We start from the raw sequence: 18,660 nt of genomic DNA on the forward strand, positions 1-18,660 counted from the left end.
ATGAGTCTCAACCGGAAACGGCAAAGCGGAAACGAATTATTTGTTAGTCAGGGTTTCGCTCGGTAAAGACAATCCATCGAAGAGGCTTTGTTTTAGAGATATGAAATCCTAAAGGCAACTCGAAAATTATTATGGGTAAGCTTGTCTTTATTTGTTTTCAAGAAAGAAGCGTCGTACTTCGAGTCAAGCTTTGTTCATTTCGTGGGATGTGTTTTAATAATAAATATAGTTTGGCTTTACAATGGAATGTGTGTTAATTCCATGTGCTTATATATTATTATTTTCCGCTTTTATGCTTCAAATTCCAATATATTTTATGTTCTTGCACTGATCTCATTCGTATTGCTGACACCGAGTTCTTTTATTCTATCTATGGCTTGTGTTTCTTCCTGGTTTACGATGGGCTTCGCATACAAATACAGCGGTAAGTCTAGCATTATAATATAGAAATATTACTATTAATTACTGAAGTCCAAAACATTAATTCGCCTTGTCTTGCTGTTATAAACAACAAATTGCTTTTGCACAACTTTAGGAAGTAAAGAAACTTGATGGCTATGTGGGGTTTGCGAATCTGCCTAATCAAATATTTCGAAAGAGCGTAAAGAAAGGATTTGAATTTACCCTTATGGTTGTCGGTAAGTGTGTTGGGTAGGGTGCCCCTTAAGTTTTGCCTTCAAGCGAGCATTCGCTTGAAACGAATAGGAAATATATTACGATATACGTCTCGTTCTACTTAACCAAGTATCTAGATTCATTTCTCAATATTTAAACCCGCGTATATTTGTTATTTATCCTGGCGTATACAATTCAACACTTCACTTTGGCGTGTCTGACATTTTGTTGTGTTTTCCTATCTAATTACATATTCTGCTGCTTGTACGATATCCGACTGTTCCTTCGTCAAACTCTCAGTTTCCTCTTTTGCAAATATCTCAAATATTCCAGCCCATTCCTTCGCAGAGTCATCGCATTACTGCGGTTCGATTTATCACGGTTTCGTTATTAATTAAAAAAAAGTGTACAATGGATAAATAGTGAAATATTTCCCTGCTATCTGTGTGCTAAGTCAATATTACCCTGTAGCAAAACTACGAGTATAAATATTTGTAAGTGACGAACTTTATAGAACATCGCTAGCTTAATTACATCATTTGTGACAACTCGCAATTTAGAACAGTCGATTTACTTTCGCATTGAACGAACTTTGATATAAATCTTTATTATACCATCATTGTACTTCAATTTGGTTAAATTGTTGCAAGCAAAAGGGTCGTTTTTAATCCCTAGTCTATCATTTCTCTAGTTTACTTTTAGCGGGTGTTGTATATTTGCTTTTTAGCAACGCTTATGCAATGAAAACAAACTCAAGCTAAAAGCGTAAATAGATGTATAGTACATTTTCGTATAGCAACAGGCGAATTTAACTCGCAGCGGTGGCCAAATGCGAGTTTATTTAATTAAGGCTTCGTTTGTTTTGTTGCTAGCTCGTTTAAGCTTGCAATATGACCCAACATAAGCCGCACTTGTTCGCTCAAAAATACATGTTGTAACCTCTCGAAGTTTTAAATTGTTGGAATATCAACAGTATGATCCGCATCCAATCCATATTCCTCATACGTAATTTATACACGATCTGAAATGGCGTATATGTTTCCAGCCTTCATACGATTGGTTATTTGTTCGCCTCCATGGTGTGGAATTTTGTCTTTTACTTCCCTCTTCATTGCACACTTTTGTGGTGCCCAGCAGTAGGTGAAAAAAACACAGGGCAAAGATACCACATGGCAGCATTCTTTGGGTATCTCTGATGCTTCAAGCTGTTTGAAAATGATATTGTATAAAAACATTTAATCTATCCATTCTGTTGTGTACCCTTTTTATACTCTACTAATATGAAGAATGGGTTGAACTCCTTGCTAAAGTTTATATTTGGCCATTTATATAATAAAATTCCATTGATTGTTTAATGGAATTTTATGAATGATGTAATTATATTTTGTCTTTGTTCACTGAACCACAAGACTTCCTGACTTGGAAAAATCCTGAGGTTTTTTAATTTTAGTAAACGAGAACATATAAACCATCACGCTTAGCATTTGTTCATCTGTCAACATTTTACCTTTTTGTACAACTATTAACTGATTTGTACGCCATGCAATTACTGTAGAAAATTGTGTGCCTTTTGTGAAAAAAATTATGTGATGGGTATATAATCATCTCATTGTGAATTGATCCTGATTGTGCATTTGTTTAAGCAACAGTTAATTATTCAGCAGGGCTAATGTACGTGGCAGAGTGACGATATTGGTCCATAAACTATTCATGCATATTGCTGTCAGATTCGTTGCATGCTTGTGGTCTTGTTAAGTGGCCTTAAGAGAAGTGATTTCATGAATAAACAAATATAACTTAATAGGTTTATTGTCCTGTTTAAAAAGTTGCGCTGTCATTTTGCATTATTTTTCACTAGCCTAGTTTTGGCCACAAAACTAGTTTTGACAACCTATTACTTGCTTTGAATGATGCTCTATGATTTTATGGCTTGTAAAGTATTGCATATATTTTAGTATTTTGCAAAAACTTCCTTCTTTATAGTTTTGCAATATCTCTTGAAGGATTTGTTTTAAATTAAATAAAACCTTCATTCCTTTTTGTCATTAAGTTAACATAATATTACACTTGGTACATGAAAATTACCTTTTTCTGATAGCAAAAAACGGACAGAAAGCTTTGCGTTTAACAATTACATGTGTCATTTCTCTAAATTAATTAAGGTATTAATTCACCATGTAAAATTTCACAAATATTAATTAATGTCATCAATTTTCAGGTGAATCTGGTCTTGGAAAATCAACTCTGTTAAACTCACTCTTTCTAACTGACCTCTACACATCAGCAACATTTCCAACAACAGAAGAAAAGCTTTCCAAAACAATTGAGGTAACATTTCAGTTTTCCTCTATGCATTCCAACTTTCTTTTTGACAATAAATGTAAATCGTACAAACATGTTTTCCATGGTTTAAACCATTTTCATTTAATTCATTTATTTCACAAATATTTCGATCTTGTTTGATTTCTTCAGGTGCAAGCATCAACAGTTACATTGAAAGAAGGAGGTGTCACTTTAAGATTAACTTGTGTTGACACACCAGGCTTTGGTGATGCAGTTGATAACACTGACTGGTAAGTGCTTGAATAAAAGATATTGTTGTGACCCATAGGGGGTAGTTATTAATGCAATATTCTCTGGTTATATTCACCATCTTCTCATTACCACCCTCCTCTCTCTTTCACGTGTAGCTGGAGTCCAATAAACTCGTATATTGAATCAAAATTTGAAGAGTACCTAAATGAAGAATCGCGTGTAAACAGATCGGCAATTGTGGACAACAGAGTTCATTGTTGTCTGTATTTTATAGCTCCAAATGGACACTGGTAAGAAAACTATTTTTTCAACATGTGTTTGATTAAGGAGTTAAATTTATTCACATAATTTTCCAATTCAATCAGCTTAAAACCTTTGGACATTGAATTTATGAGAAGACTACATGATAAAGTGAGTGTGATTACCGTCCTTTGTATAATTATTGTTGTGTTGCTCGGTACCTAAATCTCCAACCATTTGAATCACTGCATAAGTGTGGTATTTACAGTTCAGAATGCTGCCTCGTTGATAATTAAGGCTGCTTTTTGGCCCTTTCAATGCATCATTTTAATATCAGGCAGCATTCTGATATGTCTTAAATACCAACCATAATATTTTTAGGTGAACATAGTACCAGTTATTGCAAAGGCTGATAGTCTGACAGCTGAAGAATGTCAGAACTTCAAGAAACAAGTAAGTGTATTCTAAAGTTGGAAATAATTAACATTATTGTTCAATGATATAAATCTTTGTCCAATTAGTGCAAAGTGTGTGTGATTCATTTTTGCCTTTTGTTTGCAAATGCACTGTACATGCACTGGTTTCTCACAGATTCTAAACGAGATTGGTGCTAATAAAATTGGAATATACCAGTTCCCAGATCTTGGTGTGGATGACGAGGATTTTAAAGATGTCAGCATGACAGTAAGTTCACATTAAGTCACTAGCCTGACGATTTTTTACTTGTCGTTGGTAGGGATGCATGCTATTGTGCATTTATAACTTTGCCGGCATTCATTTTTTTTGTGATACTTTCCCAGGACAGAATACCATTCGCAGTTGTGGGCAGTAACACCGTAGTGGAAGTCGGTGGGAAGAAGTTAAGGGCCAGAGTTTACCCATGGGGTGTGGCAGAAGGTAAACGAACTTATTCATGGCCTAAAATCCATGAATGGAAATACTATGAGCGAGATTGCGAAACTCTACGGGATTCAGAGGTTCGGGGTTCTGGATGAGACGCCGTCTTCGATTTCTGACACAGCGCGAATAATATTGAAACTATCGCAATAACGACATTTTTTTTCTTATTTCCTAAATGCAGTTGAAAATTCAGAACACTGTGATTTCGTTGCTCTTCGAAATATGCTGATCAGGTGAGCCCCCTTTCTGTAAATCCAGTTTTAGAAAGCTGTAATAATGATATCTCAGTTTATCTCTCTCACACGTAACATCATCTACTATTCATGCCCTCCCCCACTCCTCCCCCTCCCCCCCCCCTTCCGCGCTTTTAATGACCTTTACCACTTCACTTCACACTCTTCGTGTCCTATTCCCACTTCTAATAAATGGCCAATACCTGATACCCCCCCTCCGCATCTCTTTAGAACTCACATGCAAGATCTAAAAGACGTAACAAATGATGTTCACTATGAAAATTTCCGCTGTAAACGACTCGCGACGGTGACCGTGGGCTCGCCTACAGTCACGAGGTAACACGACCTCTTCTTTCAAATATTTCGCTCCAAGAATTGGGATGCCAATTGCCAGGCCATTGTACGGTTGTATTCCGTTATGAATGTGCTCAATGATGCTTTTCTTCAACTTTCAGCAATAAATCGCTGGGCTTAAGTCCTCTTGAGCAACTGGAAGAAGAAAAACACGAACGAGAGAGCAAAATCAGTAAAACCGAATCCGAAATGGAACAAGTCTTCGAAACGAAGGTGAAGGAAAAGAGAAAAAAACTCAAGGAAATGGAAGCAGAGGTAAGAACAGGGCGTTAGCTACCAAACTATGCTATCAAATAATTTCAAGGAATTGTATACCGGCTTTGAATCTGGGTCGACTTATCAAAGGATTACTAATTTAAAGTGAACTCGGGATTCAGCCCAGGCCCTACACGATTTCGGGCCCAGCGCTCTTATTACTGAGCCTCAGAAAACTTTGCTTTTGCGTGAGGGCAGAAAATGGACACTTGATGATAATTGTGTTTGTGGGAGTCTAGCGTGGGTGGTTTGATAACAATGTTTAGGCTGTGCTAGTTTTTTAGAGATATCTCTTGAGGATTATTTCACCGCGCACTTCCTTCTTTGTTTCAACCAAATTATACTGTCGAAAAACAAGGAAGTTTGTCATCTTGACGTCAAGCATCTTACAAGCATCTATGTTTCTAATACGTCCGAGAAAGAAAGCCGCACAAAATAGGATTGTCACGATCCCTAAAATCCTTCCTTAAACTTTTTGCGGCTTCTCGTGTCCATTCAAAACTTATAATAAATTGTTACTAGTGTTTACTGATGAGTAATTTCCTCTATAAAAGACTTCACCGAGAAATTCTCATAAAACTTCAATATCTTCAATGTTTTTTGGAGATCTACGGAGAGCATAAAGTTGTACACAAAAGACTTTTTCGAACCGACACGATGTATAAGCTAAATCCATTTCTCACAACGTGAAATATATGCTTGTTGTTCGTCCTTAGCCAAACCGATGAACAAGTGATTAATAAGTACGCATCAATCAAAAAAGTCATTGTTCTGCATTCCGTTCTTCCAGTTTTCTAAGAAACACGAACAAAGCTGTCGTCAGCTCGAACTACAGCGACGAGAATTGGACGAAAAGCGACAAAGATTTACAAAAGACAAAGAGGTCTTCATGGAGCACAATCAAAATTCTGCCATCGACGGACACACGCCGAATCAACACGCCAAGTAAGTCGATATTTCCCACTTTTTTTTCTACAAAGGTCCATTTTTCAATGCCAAAAAACGTAGGCCAGAATTTCACCTGCGTCTGAGCGCGTTATCGCAAACCTATCTTGGCAAAGAGCCATCTGGAATTTCTGAATGTAAGTATGTTTTGTGTTTACACGTAATAGGACAATCGATGGCCATGGAAAATTGGATAAAAAGAAGAAGAAAGGATTGTTTTAACGTCTTTATATATCGAAGTGAATGACATTGTATACATTAATACTCACTAACACCATGCAATATGTTAATTCTGCTTCGCTGCGGCGCAGAAACGAACAAGGCGCAATGTCCAGTGGTAAAATCCAAGATGGCGCTGGAAAATAATTTGAATATTCTGTGTTTGTTGTTTGGACTGGATATTGAGGGCACCTTATTTACGAAATGAGATTTCTAAGTTATTAAATGATTTCTTGATTAATCTATTAAAGTACCGTTGTATTTCCACTGTACGTTCTATGAGAATGTAAACTTTTACGGGTTATCACCAGTGTTGCCAAGTTCGGGATTTTATCCCGAGATCTCGGGATTTTTTGAAGCAGTTGGGATTTTTTTGGGATTTATTTCTCAAATGGTAATCTCGGGATTTTTTTAGGGATTTTTGGGAAAGGGAAGTTTGGAATTTGGGAAAAGATGTTTTCGTTAAATTGACAAATAAACATTTTAAAAATCCAAGGTTCGTCCGCTTGTACTTAAAATACTTACTCAAAGTCACTCAATAAAGACTATTTGTACAATCGGTTATGCAGAGAAGTACCGCTTTATAAACGCACACTGAGCGGACTGGGTACTAGGGTGCGCCAAGGCTGAGGACTGGGGTTGAAATTAGAATCTCGGGATTTTAGGGGGAATCTCGGGATATTTCAGGCGCTTACTTGGGATTTTCACAAAATTACAGTTGGCAACACTGGTTATCACACGTCAGGCATATTCAAGATGGCGGATGCCGGTCTCGAGACAATGAAGACGAGTAATGAAGTTGATACGTTAAAACGTCTGTAAACGGATTTCATAAATGATATCCACGTTCTTTTAAATGCCAACTTAGTTACACGATTCTTGAAAAAGTCGCTTCAAATTACAGAATATTCAAATTAGTTTAAAACGAAAGTACTACCAAGTATGATAACGTACAGAAATGTAGAACATGCAGTGAGATATTCGCGTTTTTTCACTTAAAGAGCAAGCACGGTAAACAAATATAGGCAAGGCGAAGGTTTGAAGCCTTGATTTCAAACTATGCTCCCTACCGCTGTATTGAACGTCGAGTAAAAATCGTCAGTTCTACTAGAATTAATCTCGCCTAAAGTTGTTTTAATAATACATTCAAGAAAGTTTAAATGTTAAATGTGATCAATGAAGCCCCTGTACCGACTTTGATTTAACCGGCTTGGGTGGGCATTTTGTTTTGCCGTTGATAACTATATCAAAACAGCAGCTGTTTCTACGAAGCCCGCGTAAACAGTTGATAGCAAATTCATTGTTGATCAATGAAATAGCTATACAATTAACAATAGCATAAAATAGCAATGCATATTCTTCGAAGTTTTCAAACATTTCACCGTAAATGTTTATGATTGCACCTGAAATTACTGAAAAACCTCTTTCGTAGAATTTTGTACCTTTTGTTAACTAATTAGTTCTCAAGATGTTCAACTTTGTTTCATATCAAAATATCAATATCACCCGGGTGACATAACATTTATACAAGATGAGTGTTCTTGATGATTCTAAAATAAAGTAATGTGTGTATTGGTTGACTAGCGATTTGACTATATTTTGCCGTAAAAAGCGTTTTCTCAAAGGTGCGATATTGCGCTTTTAAAACGTTTGCGATGTGATATTACACCGGTGATATTGATTGTCATTGATGGATATGAGGGAAAGTTGGAATTCTTCTGAAGGAAGCAACCATTAAAATTCCTTAAAAGATAGTTTTTCAGTTATTTAAGTGCTTTTTGGAGATAAAACATACTAAAGGTATGGCGTGAAGTTTTGTGTAGTTTTGAACGATTGGGCTGATCGTAATTCAAAAAGGCGTGTAGAAAAAACTCGGAGGTTCCTGCGGGTGGGTAAACTTTCCTCTTTCAACATGGCGGCCAATTTTCGATTGTACACTTGAACCCAGTTCATTGCGGTTAATCTAAGATTTCCTGATATGTGCAACGCCCGTTCTTTGAGAGTTAAGATCAGTGGTTTAGACTTGAGACGCATTGACATCTCCAGTGTGACCACTGACGATATATGATTATTTTATTTATAAGCAAAGCTGCTCAAATCTAGTTAGACTGCGCCTCCTGGAATATATTTGGTAATTATTAAAATCGATCAGGTGGGACTGTTTATAAAAAAACATGACAAAATCTGGTGACTCCACTCTGTCTTATTTTAAAACCCATCCTTCAAAAGGCAAAGCTGCGCCTTTAAAACTGGGACTGGGGAGAACCGGAACCGGAAGTTCTGGGAGTCGCTGTTGGATGCATAAAGTTCAGGTCTAGAAGTATTATTAAAACGCCAACGCTTTTTGCCTGGAAAAAAATTCTTCAATTTCTAGATGTTTATTTAAAAGTTCACATTGTTTTTATGACCGACCAACACGATTGCGGTAAGTCTTTATTTTAGAACAATGTCTTATGCAAATTGCGTCGCAGTATGGGAAGAGCTTGAGACGTATTTCACCCACACGTATGCGTGACTGGCTTGCAATATACAATATAATATATTTACCCAAGCGACTAATATCAAATTTCAATTTTTATCTCTGTGCTATCCGTGCCAAAGGTATGTGAACGCCTTCTGTATTGAAAAGGACACGCTAAGTGTCTGGGATCGTCTCCGTTATTGAATTTCTTAATATTTAAGTTCTGATATTTGTGCATAAAAGATTCAAATGTCTGTCTTATAGGATTACTGCGATCGATTTTTTTATCTGGACATGGACACGCGAGCTCTTGTCTGGTGCAAATTTGCCTTATTTTCGGCAGTTTCCCTGAGCCTTTCGTGGCCGATTTTCGGGGAAGAGATGACGAACGAGACAGGCAATAAGAACACTTCGCTTTCGAAGTTGAAAAATCAAACAATAACAAATCTCGAGAGCTGTGTATGGGCCGTCGTTCGACCAAGCTACTCGATAATTGCGGGGATCATAAGTGGATTTCTCATTCTAGACGGAGGAATTCTATGCTCATTCGGTGAGTTGAAAACAAACGGAATTGTATCTCTTTAGCGTCTTGCTAAACATTTAATCTCGTGCTGTTCATATAAGTGTATCAAATAAAGCAGTTTGTTGCAATTTGGTTTCTTTCGGGCGGCTTTCAATTATGTCCCTAATTTGGCCGCCAAGTGCTTTGCCAAAGTCTCGCGATATTTCACTCAATTTTCGGACCGGTATCAAATGATGCCAAACTACTTGCCGATTTGCTCCTTTTAAAGCACCTGTAGAACTGTTGTTTTGCCAGGATTGTTTGCTTAGGGATGGGAGTTGGGAGTGCTTTATAGAAATGACAAGGCCTTTTTATTATTGTGGAAGAAATTCGTAAATTTTAATCCTAGAATTTTGATAGATAACACGTAAAAGCGAAGCGAACTTCAAATGTAAGTTATGTAACCAAATACAATATATTGGTTATTTAAAAACAAGGTACAATAGATGATATTCTGCCTAAAGCATTCTATTCATAAGCGCTTTGTTTTCAAATCTCAAATTGTCTCCTTGAAAAGAAATTTAAACAACGTAGTTTCAACAACATTTTTTTTAATTCATAAGAGACATTTGCACTATCATAAAAGCGTTCTTTGATTGTGGAAAGGAGCTTAATACAAACAGAGACTAATGCATTATGATGCAATGTCGGTGCTGTTTTTTGTATGTGTTTTGTTTACAAGTTTATGCATTATTCTTGTTTGCTCAAGATGAACAAGTTCCTGTTTAACTCACGTCTTTGACATTGCTCACTTTCAAGAGCCTTGAGCATTTTTTTTCTTTTGGATAAAACTTTACGGATGGCAAAGTTCCCAAATTTATCTGCAACCCCTCTCCTGCTTTGTCCAATACCAAAGAACTTTAATATTTATGCAATATGAATCAAATCTGTATTTTAATACCTAAAACAACTTTTTACAGGCTATAGCAAGGAAAGGACAACCTTCAGCCTGCTTGGATTTACGGTTGCTGGTCTGGTTGGATATGCAATTGTTGATTACAAATTTGATTACAGTATTGGAATACAATTGCTGATAACAGGCTCAATGGCTTTATTTGTCTCCATACTGAGTTCAAGTATTATGTACTGCGGTATTTTCTTAGCTGGTCTCTGTACAGGATTCAGCTTCGGTTCTGTGATCATTATTATTATCAATGAAATCCATACATTTGGTTCATTCGCTGAACCAATTTTAATTCTTGTTGGCATCAGCATTGCATTCGCAAGCATGTCACTTTGGTGGAAACGGACATTTGTCATACTCGATACATCCGTGGTGGGCGGTGTGTTTGTGATGGGGGGCATTGATTATTTTGTCGAAGGATTTTTATTCGTTGAGCATGTCAAACATATTATCTATGGTGAGAAGATACGAAAGCTCTGCTTTTTCTCCTGGATTGTCTTTTCCATCTTCCCTCTGGTGGCTATCGCTGGATTGCTAATTCAGCATTTTAAGACTGCAAAGCGAATTGAGAGACCAAAATCCATGAGCAACCAAGACATGCCAATGAATAGAATGTCTCAGTCACCGCCGCATCAGTCCCAGGTGTGAAACATGATTTATGCTCATCTCCAAAATATAATAAACAATATTTTATTTAACACATTGACTTGCTATACACACTTGTATTTGGTTAAAATCCACTAGAATAGTACTGCTAGTTGTTGTGTTAAATGCCCAATTTATCCTTAAACAGATTTTTAAGGGTTACCTCTATCTGTATATGTGGTTAATTACATATATGAGAAGGGGTTGGTTGGTTCATATGGTTTGATATCCACTAAGACGACTAAGTACATGTACATTGTTTTATATTTTATTGAATTGAAAAGAACTTCAAACTTTATGATCTCAAATTATGTGAATATACTAACAAAGTTGGTCTTGATCCTAAATAGACTAATCTGATCACTAACCCTTAATCTGATCACTAACCCTTAATCTGATGATTCTGATTACTAACCCAAATCATAACCAGGACCCTAATCTAATCCGTAATCCTAATGCTAACCCTCTCACATGATTTCAGGGAAGTAATATGGAAAGTCACCAGATTTTTTATCGAAATTTGTTCAACAATCATCAAAGCGTTCCTTGACCATGTAAAGTAACAATTATCCATTTCTTATGGCATAACATGAAATAATGTAACACATTTTAATCTACTTCAAATAGTAATTTGTCTAATGCCAGAGACCTCTCACACTACTAGTTCAATCTGTATATTAATACCCTAACAACTTTATTCCAGGATGCAAACCAGGATGAACAGCCTTCAGGTTCCAGGGTTTCAGCCCTGGAGGAACAGCATTCAGGTTCCAGGGTTTCAAGCCAGGTTAAACAGCCTTCAGGTTCCAAGTTTTCAAGGGAATTATTGACCAGAGCGTGTGCGCAATCCGCGAGTGAAATACATGCAAACAATTTCACTGATTCAGGGAAAGGGGTGATGGAAAAAGTTAGCTTTTTTAAAAGTCTTTTTAAAAGGATATGGATCTTTTGGAGTATTTGTAAAGAAAACACATTTCTAATATACGTACTGCAAATTTCTTCGAAAAGGAATTGTTTTAAAACCACTCCAAAACTTCATAGTTTCCAGATGCACACCTGGGGTGTTGATAAACTAAAGTAGGTTAAATAACAATAACAGTAACACCGATTTCACTTTCTATATTACTTCCTTCAGTTTCATGTTTAACGATTTTTCGGCCGTCCAATGCAGGCCTCAAGCATCGAAAACTGGGTAGTGTCGCAGCTCCTCGCAAGAATGATTTTCATTGGCTGAACTTTACAATACATTTCTGTTTCAACCAATAGCATAGCTTCGTTCTTTAGAAAGCATAGAAAAGCATTATCCAATTGGACGAAAACTTCCGCGAGCTGCGACATGACCCCGAAAATTAAGGGCGAGTCCCGTGCATTCCACGCCCCTGGTTCAAGTATAATGTACAGTGGTATTTTTTAACTGCTATGACCATTACACAGACAGAATTCTGCCTTAGTTCCTAGTTTTCGTTATAATCTAGAAAACCATGGGCATGGGTACTTCTTAGCTCGTTGATCAAACTTTCCTGAATTAGCTTCAGCTCATCATTTCAATGAATTTGTAATGAGGATATGGATCATTTCGTCGAAGGATTTTGGTCATTGCAACAAACTCGGCTGTGAAAAGTAAATATTTTCAATTTTGAAGTTAATTTGGTCGAATATTTGAAGTTAATTTAGTTGACAAATATATTGATAGATGACAATTACGTAGTTATTTTGGGGATATATCTAGCCGTGCGATAAATTAGGGAGAGGGGAAAAGAGCTAAAAAAATGTTTCCTAGATAGTGTCTATTTAGACTATTTACTACGGTGAATGTTGGTTCAATAGGGTTAATCTTTTTTGCGAAATAGTCCATGATTGTTAACAATTAATCTCGTCAATTGGTAGGCCAGGAACGCTGGAACTGAGTGTGGCAGGGCAAGTGTTTTTATGGTAGCCTTTTACTAACAGGGCAAAGAATGCCCTTTCAATTTAAAGACAGCCCTAGGAATGCAGTTAACGGGCTTCGAGAATAGCAGAATCGGCTGGCAGAAATTTCCACACATCGAAATCGCGTGACAAAAAGAAACACACGATAAGACGATGTTGAACTGCCGCCGTTTGCAACCCTTTCTTATTTACATCAATACAGAAAATCCGCTCCATTTGCCCTCGCATCGTTCAAGCGTTCTTGAGTAGAGTTCGTATATATGCATGCAGTCCTCCGTTAATATCCAGATTTTTGTATTAAAACAATCTTTGAATAATAGAATATATATGTGGTATGTAAATATAATATTAATATATTTCATATAACCTTTGATTTTGACTCTTTCTAAGATTTTATCTGGCGCGCGCTCATTACAGTCTTAAAAAAACAAAGTGCGCTACGTCCAGTCCCAAGCCAAGGTGTCACTACTAAACATTTGAGAAAGCTAAGATAAGATTAATTTGACTCGAGCAAAAGATAAGCTTGTGTCGGCGCAAGTGCTTATGACACAAAATTTAGATTTGTGACCCTATATAACGCCTGTATTCAAAAAAGATCACTCATCGGATGTGTGATGTATCAATTATGACACCTCAATTTTTTACCTTTACTTTGGCGGCAGTTCTTCAAATAGACCGCTTAAAATATGAGAATTAGTTTATCCTCTTACCTCTTTACAAGAGCCTTCTGGCTCTTTCGAAACGTCGAAAAGTCTTTTTGTGTATTTAAAAGGCAGTCGATTACACCATTTTGCCGGTAATCAACATCTATTGAATCTTTTTGAACCCCTTGTCTCCGCTCAGTTGGGTTCAAACCTGATGGCAATAATCTGCTTTTGAAAATACGTCAGTTGCTGAAACGGAAACTTACCAGGCTGCTTTTCAGTTTTCATGATCATTATTAAAAACAATGAAAAACTAACAACACACATTAGGACGAAGGTCTTGTCACGACAAACTCTGCTAAGAAGGAATCTGGCCGACTGATTTTCATAACATGAAGGTTTCTCATCCACCAGAATATGTTCGGAAAGCAATCCTGGTTTTCTTTCTGGTATTTTCGCAATGTTTTGCTGAGGGAAAGGTACTGATTTAATAATTTGAGTCCCTATAATTGCGTATTGCTAATCATCAACCCGGAACAACGTGTAGGGCGACAAAACCCCAATATTGGGGTTGAAATTTCCCGTTAATACGCCAGGCAGGCGAATTACACGACAGAAAGCATGGTGAAATAAGGGAGGGAGGTGATAAGACAAAGTTAGACACCCCTGTTTCCTGCAAATGTAGAGATTATGCGACAGGGCGTATATTATATAAGATTTCATTGGCGTATGACAAACCTGCACTTCCAACGCCAAATATCTTGTTTCTCAGTTTCCTGTTTGCTCTGAATCAAAAGAAGGGAACCAAACTTTGTATCAGGACTGAATGATGGAATAATAGCTTGTATCAAGAACAATGGACAATACGCATGGAAATTTCTGGATGGTAGGTTCGATAGTAACTCCAATATTTTTCGGATGTCATCTTTGGCGATGTACGCATATCAGTTTTTTTTATCGTATCATTGTTGCCAATCTCATGATGATGAAAACAACGACTGCTTATGCACAGGTTCCTCTACACTTGGGGAAGAAATGAATCCTGCCAAGGATTGCTCAGATATAGTCGACAATCTTCCTGAAGCAAAAGATGGTTTTTACTGGCTAACACTCGGCAAAGGAAACCCTTTAAAGGTAAGCTATATTTATAACATGATTTTTTTAAAACCTTTTTAATGCAACTCACTCCCTAGGCGTGGTGTGACACACATACGGACGGAGGAGGTTTCCTGTTGGTTGGAATGAAGAACAACTCAGTTACATGGAATGTATCAACCAATGAAAACCTTGTAGATCCACTGGGACCTCCTCATTGGTCCATCATGTTTGCTGACGTCAACATACGTGATTTTGCAATTCAAATCTCAACAACAGAGAATTTTGAAGATACAAAAGCATATTGGTGAATAAACGCTGAGACAATGAATGTTTAATTACCATATGATACCGTACCATACAAAACCATACCATATCATACCATTTCAGACCATACCATACCATATACACCATACCACAGCTATAGTTTACAGTAATGTTATATCAAAAAATCCTAATTTAATATAACTTTCCATAATAGCTAGACTCTTTTTATAATAGACTTATTACATATATTTTATCGTGGTAGCTGATGTAAAGTCATTAGTATTTCTCTTATCGACTAAAGGTCTTACAAACTAAAAACACACCGCGCTTTTGGTGATCTCTTTGACGTGGGAAAAGGTGGATGCACAGACATTCATTCTGGTATCGGAAGTGTATCTTATGTCAAAGATTTACTCAGTGGAGAAGTGGTCACGACAAATTTCAAATGTTCAAAATTTGGACCTCATGTGGAAAACAGTCTTGGATGGGTAACTATACTTTGAATTATTTTGATCCTAGCATTATATCCCGCGAGGCCACACGACCACGACAACAAATGATAGTATTTTCGTGTTCATATAAAGGGAAGGATGAAATATTGTTTGAGAAATGAATGTCCAGTTGGCTATGCATTTATCAAAGGATTGCCTAATTTCAAACTTGACAGCCACGGATCTTTCAGGTAAAATAAACGAGTCATGTCATGACTTTAAACATTTGAAATTCCATACATACATAGCTACCTACATTCTCATCATGCAGCGGACAGACAGGCATTCTTTGTACTTTAGACTCAATAAAATGAGTAAATAAATGCACTAAGAAGTCGTGTATGTGAATGAGCGACCAAAGAATTTAGAAGACCTTATTTATCGACTACACCGAAATTCTTTCTTTTGCATGGTGTACGAGTTGAAATCCGGAAACAGTAACATCGTATTTTTCACATGTTGTGCATAATGTAGATAGATAGATAGATAGATAGATAGATAGATAGAAGACTTTATTTAATGAGGATAACACCAAACAGCATAAGCTGAAAAACCTGTGGTTCTCAAAATGCGCATGTTTTAGTTTCAGTGCGAATTCAGAGTATTCAGGAATTACACACAACGCTACAGCTTTTATTGGTTGTGATTCTGGACAGGTCAGTATCCTCATTTCGTGTATGTATTGTATTAATAGTTAATACATCGACTTCAGTATGCATGTGGATACTGAATATTGATGTTTTAACGTGATACCGTTTAGTGTTGTGCATGTTTTGGTCCAAAAGGCGGAAAGGAAGATTACTGTGGCAGAAAATGTCAAGCATTGAATGGCGGGACCGTTTTAACTGGTCAAGTTTATGTTTGGTACTGGATCAGAACACGACTGCCTCAACGTGTTTATAAGAGATGTATGGAGTTCAAGATGAAGACACAAGCAGGAAAATTGGAAACTCATTTTATTGATAAAAAGACCGGCACAGCTCACAAGGTATATTGCTTTATAAGTGAATTCAAGAAAGATGGCAGTTATAAAAAACGAAAAGAAAAATAGGATTATTTTAATGCGAAAATTATAAATAGGATTATTTTAATGAGTTTACAGCGGTAGGAACTTTCAGCAGAAACAACATTGGTACCTTGATGCGAAATGACAAATCTCATCTTTTCCATAGGGTACATGCTCCAAACATTTTCAAACACTCTTGAATGAAGGTGTAAGTAAGATGTTGTTGGATTTCTTTGGTGTACTATGAACAACCTAATACTTTTAATGATCAACTCTTCAGACACTCACGGTAGAAAACAAGGAAAGCTTTGATAATCTTCCTTCCGTGCCTGGGATGATCTCATATCGCGAGGACAACGAAAAACTTTATGTCAATAAGGGAAATAAATGGTCTGCGATTGGAAGTGAAAATGAGGTGAATAGCTTGGCCTTTTGCTACAAATATTAAAAATGCATGTCGAAATTTGTTTTTTACATATTCTACGAAAATGGATATCAAATATTCAGTCTTTCAATCACGCTTACTTTATTTACTTTATAAAACGTTCAGGACAAGTTCATTTGTTGTTATAGTTAAACTCAAAGTTTGGAATTATACACAAAGAAAAAATTTGCAAAGATGGAAGCTGAAAATCAAAATCTGAAGGCCAGATTGGTGAATATTGAGAGCAGAGTACCACAGAGTAAGTCCTGACCAGAACGGATCTTAAAGTTGTTTAAGTCTTAAACTAACTATTTATGTCAAGAGAGGGAAGTTCACACTAAAGGCCCTGTTACACGGTGCAATTTTTCTTGCAGCTTCAAATTTAATATGACTTAATTCCGGGTAAAAACTGTATATTTTACTGTATATTGACATGTCAATTCACGTGATATTTCAACTTTCAGTATTCAGTAATATTTAGTACTCGTCTATTTCAGTTGGTCGATGGCCATCTGGAAGGTATTGTATCTTGGCAAATGGAAACTGTCCATCAGGCTTCCGCAGGTATTCTGGCTACATGACAACTATCAAGGTTGTCTCCGAGGCTCCATCCTACTTGAGACCAGTCTATTTTGGTAGCAGTAGACTAACCTGCCATCACATCTGCGGCGGAACACATGGTGATTTGTATATCGCTGCTTGTTGCAAGTGAACTATAGGTACGATCGTAGTCTTAATGGCAATAGTCGTAGTGACAATATGCAAGAGAATTGTATGAAATTTCAATTCGTCTTCAGTTTGTCTCCATGGTGAGAGTGAGAGAACCCCTGAGTGAGCCCCACCTATTATCATATAACATATATTTAGTTAACATACTTCATACATGTATCATCAGTATACGATATATACACACTCTATATATCTTTTCAGTGCCATATATTTGCACATATTTTTATCCATAACCGTGCGTGTACTCGAGGAATATTGTGACTATTGTCATGAGGAAGAAAATCATATTCCCGAGATAGTCATATAGAAACGTTGTATTGTACAAGAACACTCGTATTTCTACAAACAATACCAAACTATACAAGCTGCACTGTAGTTTGGAAAGTAGTCTGCAACTCTGCAATGCAATTTCGAACTGATTTTCCAAGAATTGCTACGTCCTAGGAATGTTTTGGGGTAATGGGGCAATGAACTTCATTCTTCATAGTGTCTCAAATCTCAATCCGAGGTTAATTTCTCTGGGGGTTTTAAGAGGAGCATGCCGAGACAAGCTCAAAAGCTTCCCAGATTTAGTGATTGCGATTGAAGGGGCGGCTTGGAAATTACATATCTGGAGAGTTCGCATGATCTGGCAGGAATTAACTTCAGCGAAACAACAAACATCAGAAGGAATGTTTTACTTGCAGACAATCAGTAATTTGCTTTCCGCTGATGCCGTAAGCATAGGACAGCTGGTCTGCATTCAGTCAGATTTGCATGCAAATTTATGCGGTGTAATTCAATATTTCGCGCGTAAATCAATCAATAAAGTCCCAGAAAAAGTGGCCGTCAGGGAACTATTGTATCTTGGCTAATGGGTCGTGTCCAGCAGGTTTCGCCAAGCATTATGGCAGGCTACATGGTTGGTATCAGTACGTTTAACTCCAGAAATTCTAGGTACATGAGGCCAGTTACATTTGGTAGCAGTAAGCTAAGTGGTAATACCGCTGGCAGAAAGTGGGGTGACGTATATATAACTGCTTGTTGCAAGTAAAGAGCATCAGCCTTGGTGTCGCAGACAGTAGTTGACTAGTTGTAGACTTGTAGAAATAAAAATTTCATATTCCAATGTCAGAGTTTTGATAGATACACACCGTTTTAAAAAGCAACTTTTCTAGGTTGGTAGCAGCCTATGACCATGGCTGTAATCTAGTTGATGCCAAACAAT

General features: G+C 37.0%; 3 protein-coding genes across 7 annotated transcripts; all 3 read left to right on the forward strand.

The window, feature by feature from the left end:
- Positions 1–8: 8 nt before the first annotated feature.
- LOC114516891 (septin-7-like) lies at positions 9–6,596 on the forward strand. The gene is made up of 15 exons (XM_028536497.1): positions 9–135; positions 423–424; positions 536–638; positions 2,834–2,943; positions 3,088–3,188; positions 3,306–3,440; positions 3,516–3,561; positions 3,772–3,843; positions 3,982–4,074; positions 4,191–4,287; positions 4,472–4,523; positions 4,755–4,859; positions 4,979–5,132; positions 5,923–6,077; positions 6,245–6,596. Exons 1-15 carry the CDS (start codon positions 132–134, stop codon positions 6,297–6,299), a joined length of 1,284 nt encoding a protein of 427 aa, XP_028392298.1. The 5' UTR covers positions 9–131; the 3' UTR covers positions 6,300–6,596.
- Positions 6,597–8,166: 1,570 nt separating this feature from the next.
- On the forward strand, positions 8,167–13,124 carry LOC114516795 (transmembrane protein 198-B-like). 4 transcript variants are annotated; one of them, XM_028536376.1, is made up of 5 exons: positions 8,761–8,897; positions 9,022–9,307; positions 10,240–10,865; positions 11,350–11,422; positions 11,572–11,662. In XM_028536376.1, exons 2-4 carry the CDS (start codon positions 9,052–9,054, stop codon positions 11,416–11,418), a joined length of 951 nt encoding a protein of 316 aa, XP_028392177.1. In that variant the 5' UTR covers positions 8,761–8,897; positions 9,022–9,051; the 3' UTR covers positions 11,419–11,422; positions 11,572–11,662. The 4 variants fall into 4 exon arrangements, with proteins under 4 accessions (XP_028392175.1, XP_028392174.1, XP_028392177.1 ...); XM_028536374.1 differs by lacking the exons at positions 8,761–8,897; positions 11,350–11,422 and adding an exon at positions 8,167–8,721 and having other exon boundaries at positions 11,572–13,124; XM_028536373.1 differs by lacking the exon at positions 11,350–11,422 and having other exon boundaries at positions 8,760–8,897; positions 11,572–13,124.
- Positions 13,125–13,779: 655 nt separating this feature from the next.
- Positions 13,780–17,501, forward strand: LOC114516806. Of its 2 annotated transcripts, XM_028536387.1 has the most exons (12): positions 13,780–13,920; positions 14,214–14,327; positions 14,454–14,575; positions 14,635–14,843; positions 15,105–15,291; positions 15,388–15,485; positions 15,878–15,950; positions 16,055–16,282; positions 16,467–16,508; positions 16,581–16,715; positions 16,874–16,983; positions 17,222–17,501. In XM_028536387.1, the coding sequence occupies exons 3-11, from the start codon at positions 14,477–14,479 to the stop codon at positions 16,928–16,930; spliced, it is 1,128 nt and encodes a 375-aa protein (XP_028392188.1). In that variant the 5' UTR covers positions 13,780–13,920; positions 14,214–14,327; positions 14,454–14,476; the 3' UTR covers positions 16,931–16,983; positions 17,222–17,501. The 2 variants fall into 2 exon arrangements, with proteins under 2 accessions (XP_028392188.1, XP_028392190.1); XM_028536389.1 differs by lacking the exons at positions 13,780–13,920; positions 14,214–14,327 and having other exon boundaries at positions 14,408–14,575.
- Positions 17,502–18,660: the final 1,159 nt, after the last annotated feature.

The sequence above is a fragment of the Dendronephthya gigantea genome, unplaced genomic scaffold, assembly GCF_004324835.1.
Source record: "Dendronephthya gigantea isolate DGI-Jeju-01 unplaced genomic scaffold, DenGig_1.0 000006F, whole genome shotgun sequence".
Lineage (NCBI taxonomy): Eukaryota > Metazoa > Cnidaria > Anthozoa > Malacalcyonacea > Nephtheidae > Dendronephthya > Dendronephthya gigantea.